Source organism: Syngnathoides biaculeatus, chromosome 6 (genome assembly GCF_019802595.1).
Source record: "Syngnathoides biaculeatus isolate LvHL_M chromosome 6, ASM1980259v1, whole genome shotgun sequence".
NCBI lineage: Eukaryota > Metazoa > Chordata > Actinopteri > Syngnathiformes > Syngnathidae > Syngnathoides > Syngnathoides biaculeatus.
The window spans coordinates 16,799,471-16,815,422 of NC_084645.1; the positions used below are offsets into that span (position 1 = coordinate 16,799,471).

At 41.2% G+C, this 15,952-nt stretch overlaps 1 protein-coding gene across 3 annotated transcripts in view; it reads left to right on the forward strand.

The window, feature by feature from the left end:
• The window catches only part of si:ch211-1e14.1 (UPF0606 protein KIAA1549), a 35,463-nt gene that overhangs the window by 16,824 nt on the left and 2,687 nt on the right, over nt 1-15,952 (forward strand). Inside the window, exons 10-22 of one of the 3 annotated variants that reach the window (XM_061822435.1) lie at nt 3,816-3,993; nt 5,050-5,234; nt 6,027-6,176; nt 6,346-6,579; nt 7,280-7,506; nt 8,495-8,631; nt 10,850-11,049; nt 11,145-11,368; nt 11,810-11,954; nt 12,096-12,419; nt 13,735-13,787; nt 14,965-15,113; nt 15,616-15,770. In XM_061822435.1, the coding sequence (XP_061678419.1) occupies nt 3,816-3,993; nt 5,050-5,234; nt 6,027-6,176; nt 6,346-6,579; nt 7,280-7,506; nt 8,495-8,631; nt 10,850-11,049; nt 11,145-11,368; nt 11,810-11,954; nt 12,096-12,419; nt 13,735-13,787; nt 14,965-15,113; nt 15,616-15,770 (2,361 nt within the window). The remainder of the gene's footprint in view (nt 1-3,815; nt 3,994-5,049; nt 5,235-6,026; nt 6,177-6,345; nt 6,580-7,279; nt 7,507-8,494; nt 8,632-10,849; nt 11,050-11,144; nt 11,369-11,809; nt 11,955-12,095; nt 12,420-13,734; nt 13,788-14,964; nt 15,114-15,615; nt 15,771-15,952) is intronic. The other 2 variants (XM_061822436.1, XM_061822437.1) reach the window with 2 other exon arrangements.

The following is a 15,952-nucleotide window of genomic DNA, read 5'->3' on the forward strand; positions in this document are numbered from 1 at the left end:
GGACCGGGGTTCAAGTCCTGGCCCTGCCTGTGTGGAGTTTGCATGTTCTCCCCATGCCTGGCTGGGTTTTCTCTGGGCACTCCGGTTTCCTCCCACGTTCCAAAAACATGCATTAGTTGGAGACTCTGAGATTGGACACTAGTTGGAGAGAAATTGTCCCTATGTGTGATTGTGAGTGCCACTGGTTATTTGTCTCTATGTGCCCTGGGATTGGCTGACAACCTACCCCACCTCCTGGCCGAGGATTGCTGGGATCGGCTCCAGCACGCCTGCGACCCTTGTGAGGATAAGCAGCTCAGAAATGGAATGATCTGCAGAACATTCTGGTGCTACTGAGTTATTTAGGTTTTCACAATATGAACCCTGGCACATTCATCTCTTTGTAAATAGTCAACATTGAGAAAAAGTCTCTGTTGTGCCATTTGCTAAACACCATTGCCCAATGTAAGTCTAACTATCTTGCTACCAAGTGAGTACTAAAGGCTTATTATTGCGCTTTTCAGTGTTGGTGTTACCACTGAAAGCCTAACTGCTTTACTAATCAGGCTCTAGCTTTTGTGGGTTTCCCCTGCACCTGCTCATCAGCTTCACATTGAGCAACATGGGGGCCATGTCCCCATGGCAACATCATCCCATTCAGCCCAAAGGCAAGCCATTCAGCTCACAACTGCGTGAAGCACTGTTCCTTTTCTTCGCCTTAGCTCTTCCTGATGCTTCCTGTGAGCTGCAAAAATCAAATCAATTATTCATTGTTTCTTTCTCTATGCTTACATCATGTGTTTGACATGATAAAGAGATTGTCTCTGTTTTTGAGAAGGAAGACATTTACGGATCCAGATGTGAGTGTTTTGCAAAAGATTTTGCCAGGATAAAAAAGGAAAATGCAATACAGAAAATTCTTAGTTTTAAACGTTACCCGAATGATAAATGCCTTCTGACTGAGTAGCAACCTAATTCTATCAGACATTTCAGTCTCGTGTAATAAAAACAAAAAACACTTCAGAAGCAGTGGTAAAACAAAGCCCCCTGGAACTCCGGGCCAGTTCTTTGGATGGGAATGACGCGGAGTCTGATGAGCGAGCTCCAGTGGCGGTGGCGGAGGCCGTTAGCCAATCTTCGGCGGCCGGTGAGGCCGTTAGCCTAGCTTCGGTGGCTGGGGAGGCCATAAGCTCACTCTCCGAAGCTCGGCTAACGGGGGCCTTTGTTCACGCACTTATGTCGCACGTAGGCCTCAGAGTAGTCAGACTTCGTGTCATTCCGCCCAAAGAACCATCTGAATATTCAACATTATTTACAGCCACAGGTTCAACTCTGTATGGAAGTATTCCTCTGTCTTCCCGATCAACCGATACTGCTATTTCTTCATCAGATGAGGAAAAATCTGAGAAATCAGCACTGAGGATAAATGGTGTCCCATGTAATCGAGAGTTTGGAACGGCACGTAACACGTCACATCCGCCCACGTAGGTCATGTGACTCACGAAAATGGCAGCGCCCCTGAAAATTCGTTATTGTCGATAAAAAATTTTCTCAAAACACGATTAAATGAGAGAGGATTTAACATCACATTGTCAAAATGGAGTACATATTACATGACCTATTGGATACATTGTTCATGCAAACCACTAGACTTCTTTCTTTACCTCAGTGAAAGGATTTCATTTCTTCTTAACATCCAACTATGTAAACACATGTCCTCAACCCAATTAACACAAGATTAGTAATACACAAGGAAAAAGTTATATGATCAGCGTTGTACCTGAACAAATTCAAACTCGTTCTTATTTTTGGTGAACGTGAACTGATTGTATTGTGTTTCTGCTTGATGAATTATTGTGAACGTCCTCACAAATGATATGGCAATCTTAAAAAGGGACTTCCAGAAATGATAACTATTGTTTTATGCTATTTATTGTTTTGCAACAATTGGCTAGAACATCTGCCTCAAAGTTCAGAGTATCCTCGTTCGAATTGGGCCTCCCCCGTGTGGATTTTGCATGTTGTCTCCTCCCTACCTGTGTGGGTTTTACTTCGGTTTCCTCCCATATTCCAAAAACATGCATGGTAGGTTAATTGAAAACTCTTCATTGCCCGTAGGTGTGAATGTCAATTTGGATATATTATTTTTCCCTCTATATGTATGCTGGGACCTGTTCTGGGTCTCGTACAGGTTCAGCTGGGATAGACACCAGCATGCCCACAATTCTATTGAAGATAAATAGTACTGAAAATGGATGGAAGAATGTTTTGCATGTTGAATATTGAATATACACTTTGTGGAAATTTTCTCCCAACCAGGTTCTTAACCTCAGATTGTGATTTTGTTTGCACATTAAGAATTACAATTTTCTTTTTTTTGTTTTAATCTCTTATTTGAAAAAAATATGACTAAATCAACACATTTTTGGACTGTAGTGTGAAAGCCATAGCTGGCTACTAGTGTGGCAACAAAGGGGAAATGCCAATATTTTAAGACTGATAGCAAAAGCACACTGTAAAGTAGTTCATTTTCACAATTTTGAATTGTGAACTGACCTTTGAACTAGTTCACTCTGAAAATGAACGTTCCCAAGACTGCATATGACATTGGCCCACAATAAATCAGTAGAGGTTGAACACTGAATGGAACTAATCGCTCAAGGCTACATGAGCTGCACTGGCCATCTTTTCTTGCAGGCCCCCATTGTGGCTGAACTGTCTTCAGATCCATTGAGCAGTCTTTGTGGGCCCGGAACTTGTTATGCCTGCCAGTCGTATAAAAAGCCCTCTCTCAACTTCAGGCTAAAAGAAACATAAAAATGAGAGGTTACCTCTGTGGCAGAATGCAACTCCTAACCTGAAAGCAAGCTGGTTCAGGTTAAATTCTGTTTGGCTGAGTTAAAAAAAAAAAAAAAAAATCTGTGTACTTCCTATACTTCTGTTTTTAAGTCATTATCTGATAGGCTCCAGCTTCCCTCTGACTATAATTTGGATAAATAGTTTGTTAAAAAATGATAATAATAAAGAGGAGGTCAAATGAGGTTACAGCAATTAAAATAAGGTATGAGGTAGAATCACTCAGTATGTTAATGTTAATGTTCTTATTTTTATTTTTGAAACTAATATCGAGGCATATTAGACATACGTAATAACTGATTTTATTTTAGTTTTTATTACCAGGTTTCATTCAAACAAAGTCCTAAACACCCCATGGGGAATTTATTTCATTTTTCAAATGACATGTTCCTATTGTTTTTTCAGCATTTCAAGATTTCACACAGATTTTTCATCGTGTGTCATCATCATTTTTGGGGCAGCTTTTTTTTTCTTGTACAAAGAGGTATCTAGTCATTGAGAATATGATTACATGGCGATTGCATACATATATACAAACAGGATACAGGGTGAGTTCCTGAGAAATAATAATAATAATAATAATAATTTCATGTTTCATTGTCTTTTTCAAACATCTGGACATTTTCATAAACACTTTATCCATGAAATCAGAGTTACGGTTTCTTATTTCCTGTTCTCAAGTGGTATTAATAGTAAAATCTCCAAGTCATCCAACATTTTTTTTTATATTATTGATCCTCTTTTTCATGATGGAAATTGCAAAAAAATATCTTGGGTTCAGTCCAAATGTCATTTGGTGGCATTTGCGTTTGCTTGCTCTTTGTGGGCTCAGACAAGTTAATTGACAACTCGAAATGGTCCTCACAGGTGAATGCGATTGTTATTGGATGGTGATCCACCCAGGATATACAGTACCTCTCGTCATTTGCAACGTTAGCTGACTCTCAAAGTTGACGCCTCTTGTTTGTTTCAATTCTTAGATTGTGAGCATGAACCGACCTGTAGGTGTGGACCATCCTTTGGAAGTTGTGTATTTTGTGGAACGCCCTGATGGCCAGAGGGTACCTGCTGTTGAAATGGCCAACATACTCAACAGCTTGGATGTCCAAAAGGCTGCCATCATCTTGGGGTATCGCTTTGAGGGAATTTTAGCACAACGTGAGTATCTTTAGTATTGCAGTTCACTTATTTGATGGTTCTCGATAAAGGTAATTGAACTTAACTTTTTTATTTTTATTTTTTATAAAGCCTTGTTGTTTGTTTGCCTGCATGCCATTATTACATTTCTTATCAATGTTTTAAAGAAACTAACACACATGGTAATGTGTTTCCATTAAAAAAAGATAAACCCTCTATGGTTACTGTAACGTACCAAACATATTAAAAACCCAGAAAACCATTGGGAGACTCCCAAAAAGCTTTTGTACCTACTGTGAAACATGACATGATATCAGTGACGGGGCGGCACGGTGGGGCAATTGGTAAAGCGTTGGCCCCACAGTCCTGAGGACCTGGGTTCAATCCCGGACCCGCCTGGAGTTTGCATGTTCTCCCCGCCCCTGCGTGGGTTTTCTCCGGGCACTCCAGTTTCCTCCCGCATCCCAAAACCATGCAACATTAATTGGACAGTCTAAATTGCCCACTCGGTGTGATTGTGAGTGCAGCTGTCTGTCTCTATGTGCCCTGCGATTGGCTGGCAACCAGTTCAGGCTGTACCTCGCTTCCTGCCCATTGACAGCTGGGAGAGGCCCCAGCACTCCCCGCGACCCTCGTGAGGATAAGCGGCTAAGAAAATGGATGGATGGATATCAGTGACGATTGTACCATTTTCTTTTTTTGGGTGACATTTTAAGAATTTTGTCCATGTTTGTATCAGGAATAATTACACTAAGTTGTAGATCCATGTGATCCTTCATGTTAGCTAATTATCCTCCCTTGCATGCAGTGTACAAACAGCCTGACTCTTAAGAAGTACTTAGGCTAAGTAGAGGCCCTCGAGGGTTGTTCATGCCCATGCTGGCCGTTTTGATGTAATTAACTTATACCCGAGGGATGAAGCAAGATTTCTTTTCAAGGAATGAAAGTCTGTGTTGTTAATATTACAACTATGAGACATGAAGCAACTTCCCAGAGATATTATACTCCATCCCCTCTTTGTGGCTTAACCTAAGGGCAATATATTGATAGACGTGCAATTCCTCTGTTACGCTTCAGCTGTAGAGGAGATCCCATCGTCGCCTTCTGACACTCAGAACCCCAACATGTGGATCATCATCGGAGTGGTTATTCCTCTCCTGGTGGTCATTATCATCATTGCCATCCTGTACTGGAAATTGTGTCGCACAGACAAGTTGGAGTTCCAACCAGATGCTATGACCTCCATCCAGCAGAGACAGAAGGTGATACCACAAAGCTTTGTTGCAATCACTGTGTATTTGCACATTTTAATATCACACAGGTTCTCACAGAATCCCCTCCTCCAAATGTATCATTGTATTATTATAGTCAAAGAGAGGGGTTATGATTGTATGTGTTGCATCATTTCAGGGAAGATTTTATGAAATTACATCAGCTGGATTGGTTGAATGTGTAATATTGGGATGAGCCCATTTAGTGCATTAAGGTTTTTTTTTCTCCCCATTTAAACTACAGTATTTGACATTCCATTTAAATAGTATGGGATCACATCACTGGCAGTTACTCTCTCGACTTCCATGCATGCAACATGGTGTAAATGCGAGTGTGGCTGTCCATCTCGGTGTGTGCATGTGAGTGACTTATATGGACTCCACCTTTGGCCTGATGTCAGTTTGGATTGCCTCCATCTTCTAGCAACTTTGTATAGATGATTACTGTACGACAGTGCCACTTTTGAGAAAAACATAGTATAGCATGTAGCACAGGTCCTAAAACAGCACCAGAGAACAACATTGTTTCTTAGCGGTTCATTGTTCAGGGAAGTCCCGACTCCGACATCATGAAAGGGTACTTCAATATAATTTTGGGCTTCTTGTCCCTACAAGGGAATATTTGATGTGTTTTTGTCTAGCTTTGTTCCACTTGTACAAGTACATTTTCTCTGATGGTTTCAAAGCTCATGAACCCATATTGATGTAATTTGTTTAATGTACAAAGGAAACTAATTTAACTTCATGATGGTCACATAATACCACTCACTCTTCTGCTCGCAGTCTGCTACCTCACAGACCCCTGTTCACAAGGGACTGCCTCAACATGAGAGGGGTATTGAGTTTAGTGAAGAAGAAGAGTGGAGATATGAAGAGGAAGAAGGAGAGTATGAAGAGAATGAGGAGGAGGAAATCAATATTAAAAGCAGAAAGGTATAGAATAGTAGGTGCGAAGTAGTGTTCTCAGAATGTGTTTGTGCTTGCGGTCCCTAGTGTTGTTGTAAAAAAATATGTTGACACTAGTAATCTTTCTTTCCTATTGAAAAGACTGCGTTGTTACACACGGAAAGAATCTATCATTTCGACCGTTGCTTCTGCTCAGGGAACGCTTACTCCAAAAAGCAAACCCAGTACAAGCAGTGAGGAGGAGGAGGAGGAGGAAGAAGAGAACAAAGGGGATGAGCAAGAACAAGAAATAAAGAAGTTCGAAAAGAAACCGCTAGAAGCAGAAGAGAAAAATGCACACGAAAACAAGACAACACAAAAGAGAAAAGAGGAGATGAGGAAAAAACAGAAAATGACAGTGTTCCCAAAAGGGAGGCGAGACAAACAGGAGGTACAGGCTTTAGTAGCCAGACAGATTGATGTGTTTGTGGCTTCCCTGGGCATTAGGACTGTGTGTTGTCCCCTTGCAACGTTGTCATGTCTTTTTTTTTTTTTTTTTTTTTAGATTTGCAGGGATGTCTGTGTTGAGGTAGTCGATCGGTAGATGCGAGTTTGTGTTTGTTGTGGCTAAAAATAGTCATTCATGTGTGGCAGATTACCTCTTTATTAGCCTCCTGAATTCTTTCTATCTGCTTCTGTGTGGGTTAGAATAAACTAGGTCTATTTTTCTGATGTGTGCATTTGGGATTCCTTCTTCAAAGGCTCCAATTGTATTGTATGACATGGCACACTGCACAGACACACAGACCGACTCTCTTTAGTTCAGGGGTGGCTCCATATGGGTTAGAAGACAAACATCAGGCATTTTGTGATCAATAGATGCATTTATACACTCTAGACAGTGAACGAGAGCATTGAATTAAATTGGCCCAGCTTTCGTAAAGTGACACACATGCATCACAACTCCCATGCAAGCATCATATCTGAGTATAATTTGATTTCAGGAGTTGATCAGAAAATACAATCTTTATTTTAGGCAAGCATACCATGGCAGACTGTTATAATTCTGCTGTGGAGTAAACGTTCACTTTGTGATTTAAAAAAAAAAAATTGAAAAAAAAGATTTTTCGTGGTGAATATGTCCGCTTCAGTTACAGGCTCCCAGTGTGAAAGGCTTCGACTTTGCTAAGCTGCATCTTGGCCAGCAGAATAAAGATGATGTCATGGTGGTCCAGGAATCTATCCCGGCGGGGCCCCTGCCCATCTCAGATAAGGAAGGCCCCAGTCTTTCCCTGAATGGGGATGTCCCCACCCCCATATCCAAAAACTCGGCCTCCTCCTCCACCAAGGCATCCCGCAGCTTCCGAAGACGAGAAAGGTCAGTGCTCCTGGTAGTACAAGGAGGGAGGCGTTCTTATTGCTGACATCGATGTAATCAACGTTGCATACATTTTCAAACAATCTCTCTGTGGGTTTAGTTGTTCCTGGTAAAGATTTTCAGAAACCAAAAGGAGAAAAAAAATTTTGTCATCAACAAACCAAAGCAAAAGAAACGATATAAATGTGAAACTAGTTCTGATATAGGTTATAAATTAAGCAAAAATAAAAATTTAAAAATCAGCCCTCCTTGCACGTTACGTTCCCATTTGTACTTTATACACTTACAGTGAGTGTTACCATTGTTTATTTTTTATTAAGGGATTATCGTAATGTTTTGGTCAATCACAAATGTTGTTGTAAATTTGAAACAAGTCAATATAGTGGCATATTTTCCACATCTTCAGGGTTTTTCCCAGCAACTACCTATTTGGTACCAATCAAGCAGATGTTAATTTAGCCAGTGTTCCTATTTTAAAGTGTTCATGTACTACTGCCTTTGCATCCCATTTAAATGTTAACATTAATAGCCTCTATAATGGTGTTCTCATCATAAACTGACTAATATATTAATTACTGCTGGTAGTATGTAATGTTTTGTTGTCGTGTTTTACTTTTAAAGCTCAAGCCAATAGAATTCTTAAACACAGCCAGCCAGACACAACGCTTTGACAGACTCACTGATTAATAATTTAAAGAACAAGGCTGTTAGCGCTTCCCCCGTACTCTATCACTTTTTTTTTTTTTTTTTACCTCGCCATCTGTTTGTCCAAACATGGGCAGATACACCAGCGGGTAAAAGATCTCGCCAAGATTAATAAATGAGTAATTTCATTATTCTATCAACAAGCTTTGAACCACATTATTATATCTTAGGAGCCTTGCTCCCAAAAGCTTTGGCTGCTAGAGAAAAATGCCATTTTTGATTATGCATGGTATTCCAACACGCATGCATCCATTATTGATACGAGTGTGTGTTTTGTGCTTAGGATCTCGCCGTCAGATGGTGATTCCGTGGTGAGTGACCGCTCCAGTGGGCGCGAGTCAACTGACGAGAACCTGAGAGCCCAGGCCACACCCAGTGACAGCAAGCAGACGCTTAAGGCCCCCATCAATGTTTTAAGTGGCAAGTGGGCCTAGCAACGCACAGGCCACAGCAAAAGAGGGGGATGGGAAGACAAACACGTAAAAGAATTGACCAGACTGATATGATTAAATATTCTGTGTATTGCCAGAGAATTTATTTGGAAATGTCCACCACCCCAAGAAATAGTACAAAAAAAAAAAAAAAAAAATTACATGAATCTTTATAGCAACATGATGGCTAAAAGTCAACCAATATCAGGGATGAGAATTTTCCGCCGATCGGCGGATTTCCGACTTTTTCAGACCAAAATGACCATTCTCGAGATAAGCGCAAATCCGTTGAAAAAATTTTCGGGGGGTTAGGGGTAGGGTATCGTGCGCCTGCCTCTCCGTGGTGGGCTCCGAGCTGCAAGTTCAGCTTGGTGCTAGCACAAGCACGACTATCATATGCCATTCTAACTTGCTTGGTAGTGTAAATATTTGCATTTTGCGACATAAACATTTAAACTCGTTTGCGGCAGATTACTCAGTTGGACAACAGAGTTATACAGTGTAACGATCCAATCGTGTTAGTGGTTAATCGGGTTTCACCATTGCCATGTACATGTGTTCGCGGTTCTCAGAAATCGCAGTGTATCTTGTTAGTTAGCCAAGTGATAGCGCGAACTGAGCGACGGTGTGTTTAAAGTTTTACGAAAAAAAGAGATGAAGATCGAGCGAGGGCAATTGACAAGGATGCTGAAATCAAAAACTGTTTGAGACGGGCATGGCTTGAAAAAAGTGTAACCGTGCACATAGGACCGAAAACGTTATCAACATGTCGAACCGAACACATACAAAAAGTGGACATTTCCGGCAAAGTGCTGTGCACTCTGTGTTCCGATAGGAGCTCACCCCCCATCGACAGACATTTTCAGTGTTTTTCCAAATTGGTCATTCTCATCCCTGCAATATACACTTGGACACCTAAATTGTGAGTCTTGCAATACAGTGCAAAAACACAGTGGATAACATGCCACGCTAAAGACAGTGGTCCATAAAAACTTCCATCATTTTAATATCGGTTGGGATTAGTGGACAGTACGTAGTAGGATTATCATAAAGTCTGGTATTTTAAAAAAAAAAAAAAAAAAAAAAAAAGCTTTTTGTTAAGCACTGTTGACAGTGAAGTGCTGTAAAAATTTTCAGGAAATCAGAAACCAACATACAACCAAAATATGCTCAAAAGAAGCAAAACAAAAAGTGGAAGTTATTCTGACAGCACGTCGACAGATTGAAGGTTGCAGTGGTACTCTGAGACTTGCTGGAGCCAAAAGCGTTCAGGCACACTGACTACGTGCAGCAGACGGCCGCCTGCCTGGCTCGCCCACGCAGGAATGACCTCTGTCTGTTTCTTTACTGATAAACCTTTGCCTGTAATTCGGTACGGTATTTCTGAATACACTATGTTGCATATCAGATGCACATGTTACGATGTTGAGGCAGCATTTTCAAGTATAAAAAAGAAGCTTTCGTCAGTCGTACTAAATGAACTCATAACGACCTTCGGAAAAGCTGTTATCATCTGTGGACACAATGTCCCTCTTTGTCATGCTACTTGTAAGTTTCCCTTGAATTTGACACGTGATTTAGAGCAGTGGTTTAGAGTACGACTGTTGCCAACCTTAAACTGGCATTTTAGAAGTGTACCAAGTACAAATACATTGAACTTTTACACCCCAAGTAATGCTGTTTCTGACACAGCTGTTAAAATGCAGTTCTGCTACTTCCCAAATAACCAACCTGAGGTGCACGGTTAATATTTCACTGCTATACGGGATGCTGTTCTGAATTTGCACAACCCAACAAATGATCACTTATCTAGCTAACCACATCTTAATGCCCTACCTCCAATAGATTCTCGGTTTATCGAGTTTGGCAAAGACTGATCACTTCCAATGAAACTGTCTTTCCTTTCTATTGCGGTGCAGGTAAAAATAGAATTGGTAAGACTTTCTCTTCTTTACATCCCCTCAGTGGATCCCCAGTTGTTTAGTTTGTTTCTGTGTTACTTTTGTGCTTTGCGTGTTCCCATCATTTATCACTGTCTGCCTAACTATCAGTCACAGAAAATAAATGTTACAGTCAAGTAAAATGGTCAATGTTTTGGAGTTGCTCCAATCATTCCTTCTACTAGATACTCTATCCTGGTTTAAGTCAACCTGGTCAGCTAGTCTGATGAGCTACTAGAACTGTTAAAATGATTTCCATCTCTCCAGGTCCTCCTCCTACAAATGGTCTCAATGAACAGATGTCATCCGCTTCCATATTTGAGCACGTTGATCGCATGTCACGGGCCACTGATGTAAGTCGAAGACTCCCCAACAAAGTGCAGCTTATTGCCATGCAGCCCATGACGGTCCCACACCTGAACAGGCACATTGGCAAATTGCCTGACACCAACAAAATCCACAAGGAGGTTTGTCTTTCTGTGTCCCCATATTCACATTTGTGGCTTGATAAATGAAGATCACATCTCCCTCCTCCTTTCTACTTGGTGTTTGTTCTTATCAGATCCAAGTAGAAATGAGGCAGAAATCGGAGACTGAGCATCATCGAAACAAGATCCGCCTGCGTGCCAAGCGGAAGGGCCATTATGACTTTCCTGCGATGGATGACATAGACATTGTGGACATCAAAGACCAGGATCACATTTACCATAAAGCGCAGATGCAAATGGATAAGATCTTGGATCGAAATGCACAGATTCCCTCCATCTTCAAAGAACCCCAAAACAGGTTCATGTTTTTGTTCCATCCATCCATTTTCTTAGCCGCTTATCCTCACAAGGGTCGCGGGGAGTTCTGGAGGCTAGTTCAGGTGCCATCAGGCAGGAAGCAGGGAACACCTTGGACTGGTTGCCAGCCAATCGCAGGCCACCTTGAGACGAACAGTCACAATCACGCCTAGGGACAATTTAGAGTGTCCAATTCATGTTGCATGGTTTTGGGATATGGGAGGAAACCGGAGTGCCTCGATAAAACCCACGCAGGGTTGGGGAGAACATGCAAACTCCACACAGGTGGGGCTGGGATCGAACCCTGGACATCAGAACTGTGAGGCCAACGTTTTACAGCTGCTTCACCGTGCCGCCTCATGTTAATTTTTTTTTTTTTAATTCCAGACAAGTTTGTGTGTTTTTTCTAATACACTTATATAACATTTGATTCTGTTTACAGTACTCGCGGGAAGCACTCTCCCAAACAAAAGATGAAGCAGCTCCCAAATGGCAGAATGACAGATGCAGACAAAGATCACCTCATCACTGAAGATGCTGATGCTGTTTATAGAAAGTGTCCTGGGGTGAACAATGTAGCCTATGTGGTAAGTATAATATGAGTGGCTTGGTCATTATAAAGGCTGTGTAAAGAATATCACGTCATTTCATTGGAGCCTTAAATCAGTCCAGAATTAACAGAACTACTCGGTGAACAAATGGCTCAGGCATATTTCTTGTATTCCTAGTCTGACCCTGACCAAGTCCCAGGGTTAACGCACAGAAGCCCATCCCCCACGGATGAAGTCTTCCTGGGTTCTGCTTCCTCACCTCCTGGACATGCCCCTCCCCCACCCCCCTACATACCTCCACAGCCCTCCATCGAAGAGGCACGACACCAGATGCATTCGCTGCTAGATGACGCCTTTGCCCTTGTGTCGCCCACTTCCCAGGGCAGTTCAGCTGGGGTAACTCTCCCAGGGGTCAATTTCAATGCTTCTGACTCCAGTCCTCCAGGCCATGGCCCCAGACCTTGGGGCTCCTCCTATCAAGGTCTTGGCCCGCACACTAGTGTAAGTAACTATTTGTCAGGATGTACACCAAGACATCACTTGGCAACATTAATTATTTTTGTGTCTTGAAATAAGAAAATAAGAATTCACCGTTGTTTCCCTTTCATTTTTCTCTTCAGTTCATTCACCCCATGAAGCCTATATAGTAGATTCAAAGTTTTAATTTTTGCAAAATAATCATTTAATTTCAGAAGACAATCGCTCAGCACCCCCATACAACCCTGTCACTTCTCTTTCACGCTAAGGCTCTTCATTAATATTTACTCCATATACTTGATGATCTGTAGAGGCCCTGTAGCTCAGTGGTTAGAGCACTGGTTTGGTAAACCAGGGGTTGTGGGTTCGTATCCCACTGGGGCCTCCACTCCCTGAGAAGGGTTGCGTCAGGAAGGGCATCCGGCGTAAAAATTGTGCCAAACATATATATGCGTTCATCTGAGATGACACGCTGTGGCGACCCTGAAAGGGACAAGCCGAAAGAAAGAAGATACTTGATGATCTGTAGGCCCAGATGTCGGTTGCATAAATAGTCACAGGTGAGACTGACTGAATACTTGAAGATTTGTCAAGAAAAAGTTCCACACTCATTGCTGAATTGTTTGTACCTTGGCTAGTGCAGATTTATTCTCAATAATTAACAGTACTGTTGAAAATTTAATTTATTTTAGTAATTAAAATCAAAAAGGAAAACCAAGTGTATATACTGTTGATGCATTTAAAAAATATTCAAATACATTTAGTTCATACAAGTCAATAAAATTCTATATAGAAGGCCTATTCATATTTAATTCTGTTTTATGTAATTTTTTTTTAGATTTTGTGAGTTTTGTTATCTGTAAGATCTAATGATCAAAATAATTAAAATCAAAACACGAAAATAATTCACTCGAGTTGTGTGTAATGAATGATCCATATTTTGAATAATACTGTATTTGAGTTTATCACTCTTTTAATTGAACTTCCTCCAGATTCAAATTTATTGACATACCTGTATGAATTTTCTTACATTGTGTAATCATCCGTATGAGATCATGAGACTGGAGAAGAACTTCGAGGGGGGAAGTTTTAAGATGTACCATTTTGGTTTATAGTATTTTGAAACTTGAATAGCATGTAATCGACATTAGATACTAAAGTTGATCTTATAGGAGGCGAGGTGCCATCATCTGTCATTCTGAATGTCAGGTACTTCTTATCTATGCTAATACAAAGCAGCAGAATTTTTAAAACAAGTTTTGTAAGAAGAAATTTCAGAAAATTACCTAAATCTGTTGTTGTCTGGCATTACTGAATCAATTTTCTTTGTTCCCTTCAGAGATTCAGCGACCTGAGTGTGTCTCCTCCTCTGGTTCAAGGCTTAATGTCAAGGTTAGTAAAACCTTCAATGGAATTTATGTATTTGGTCACAAGTGGGTCTTCATTCCCATCTGTCCACAACAAAATCATGTTATTGATCAGTGCTGGATAATATCCAACACTTGTCTTGTTTCCTCCACCATCCACGGAGTCGGACCTTTGAATAATTTAAGGAGTCATTTTTATTTTATCGGTTTAATGGAACAGGGCTTGGCATCGGTCTCTGCATTATCCCCAAAAACTCTAAGGCACTCTAGTATGTGAACACACAACATATATTCACACATAGTTTCTGCTATTTTCCAAGAAAATAGAACATGGGACCAGACCCACTTAAGATAAGTATTTTTTTTTTGTACTCTAGAGTTGTTAGGTCAAGCAGAAAGTAAGAACTTTCTGCCTTTCCTGCCAGACTTTTCAAGCCAATCAGTTGAATAGAACAAGGTTCCTTAATGGGAGTGAGAAAAGAAGACTGCAAAAGAAAAAGCAGTAGCTATAAACAAGATGAGGAATATAAATAATTACCTACATAGAACAATGGCACACCAGATACAGTTAGTGACAGATACAGAGTGTTGCATGGTGCAGTAGTGCTACACACTCTCAGGGAAGGACAGGACAAGGTCCTGTATTTTGGCTTTTTAGACCTTCATAGAGTGGCTCTCGAACATGGACTGAGTATAAAAGTGTTAATTACATTTCAAAACACTTGTTTTGTCATACGTGTCCAGAAAAGGTCCTCTGACGGCTACTTCTGTCTGACCCAGTTCTGTGTTCACTTTTTATATATTTGGCTAAGACCACTCCCCTTCCTCTGATTGGTTGCCTCGTTGTAGGAGACCCACATGTGAGAACATACGTGTTTATGTTTACATCGCTGCTCAGGAGTAGAGAGGTAGGCGGAGATCTTCGCGAGTAACGTAGACAAACTCGAGAAATTCGAAAGACCTGATTTCAAATCTCGGCAGAAAAATGCACGAAATTGAGAAGAGATTACATCCCAAGTATTAGAACGGGTTGGTTTGGTAAAACATGACACCCTTGAGAAATGATCATGATGCTGGTTGGACAAACATCACATACTTACTGTTTATTCTGAAACAAAATCCTTGTTCTTTTCCATGATTTAAGATTTAGAGGTTAGATTCCTTTAAAGTGCAAAAAAAAAAGCATTCTGCATTTTCTCCAGGCAGGATCGTGGTCTGAGCTACCTTCCTCCAGGGGAGGCAGGAGGGCCCGGAAACCAGCTCCGGCTCGACAACCTTTATTCCAACAGAGGCCTCTACTCTGAGGCGCTGCCCACATCGGCTCGCCCGCGGCCAGTCGGGGGTGGTACAGGTGCAGCTGAAAATCATTCCTGCATTCCTCTCTTTCATATTTACATTCATTTTAGAGAATAAGTACAACATTTATATATGAGCACGGTGGCGTAGCTGTAGACTGGCCTCACAGTTCTGAGGACGGGTTCAAATCCCTGTCATTTACATTGCGGTGGATTACTTGGAGACAGTTTATACAACACGCGGGGGGGGGGTATTGAAAAATTGTCAAGCGAGATGCTGAAACAATGCACCCCCTAGGAGCCCTCCAGGTTGAAAATCACTGTCATGAGCCAAGTCCATCCAAAAGACTGAACCTCTCTTAAGTTATTAAAGCAGTTGGATTGAGGCTGTATTTTACATTAAAGATATCAGACATTTACTGGAAAGATCACATCTCAGACAGACACACACCAGCGTTAGAATAAAATAAAATTGTTTGTAGAAGACTGATGTCATCAAGCTTTGATACAGTATCTGTGTGTGCGTGTGCGCGTGTCTGTGTGCATGTGTGTGTGTAGGCGCCCAACTTCATCATCTGACACAGGTGGGCCTGGCTAATCGAATGAATGGTCTTCCTGCCGGGGTCAGGGGCTATCCAGGACAGAACAACGGCGTCAACTGGAATAACTACCATGAGGACAGTTACTGCAGAGCACTACCAGATAATAGTGCAGTGAGTGCTGTGACTTAAATATCTCTTATTGTTTGTATCTTCACGCAGCACTTACATTGATTTGAAGAAGTGTTTGCGCCCTTTTTCATTTCTTAAATTTTTGCATGTTTGTCACAGATAAATGTTTCAAGTAGATTTCAATATTGGTAAAAAAACAAAATGTGACAGCTAAATGCACATTT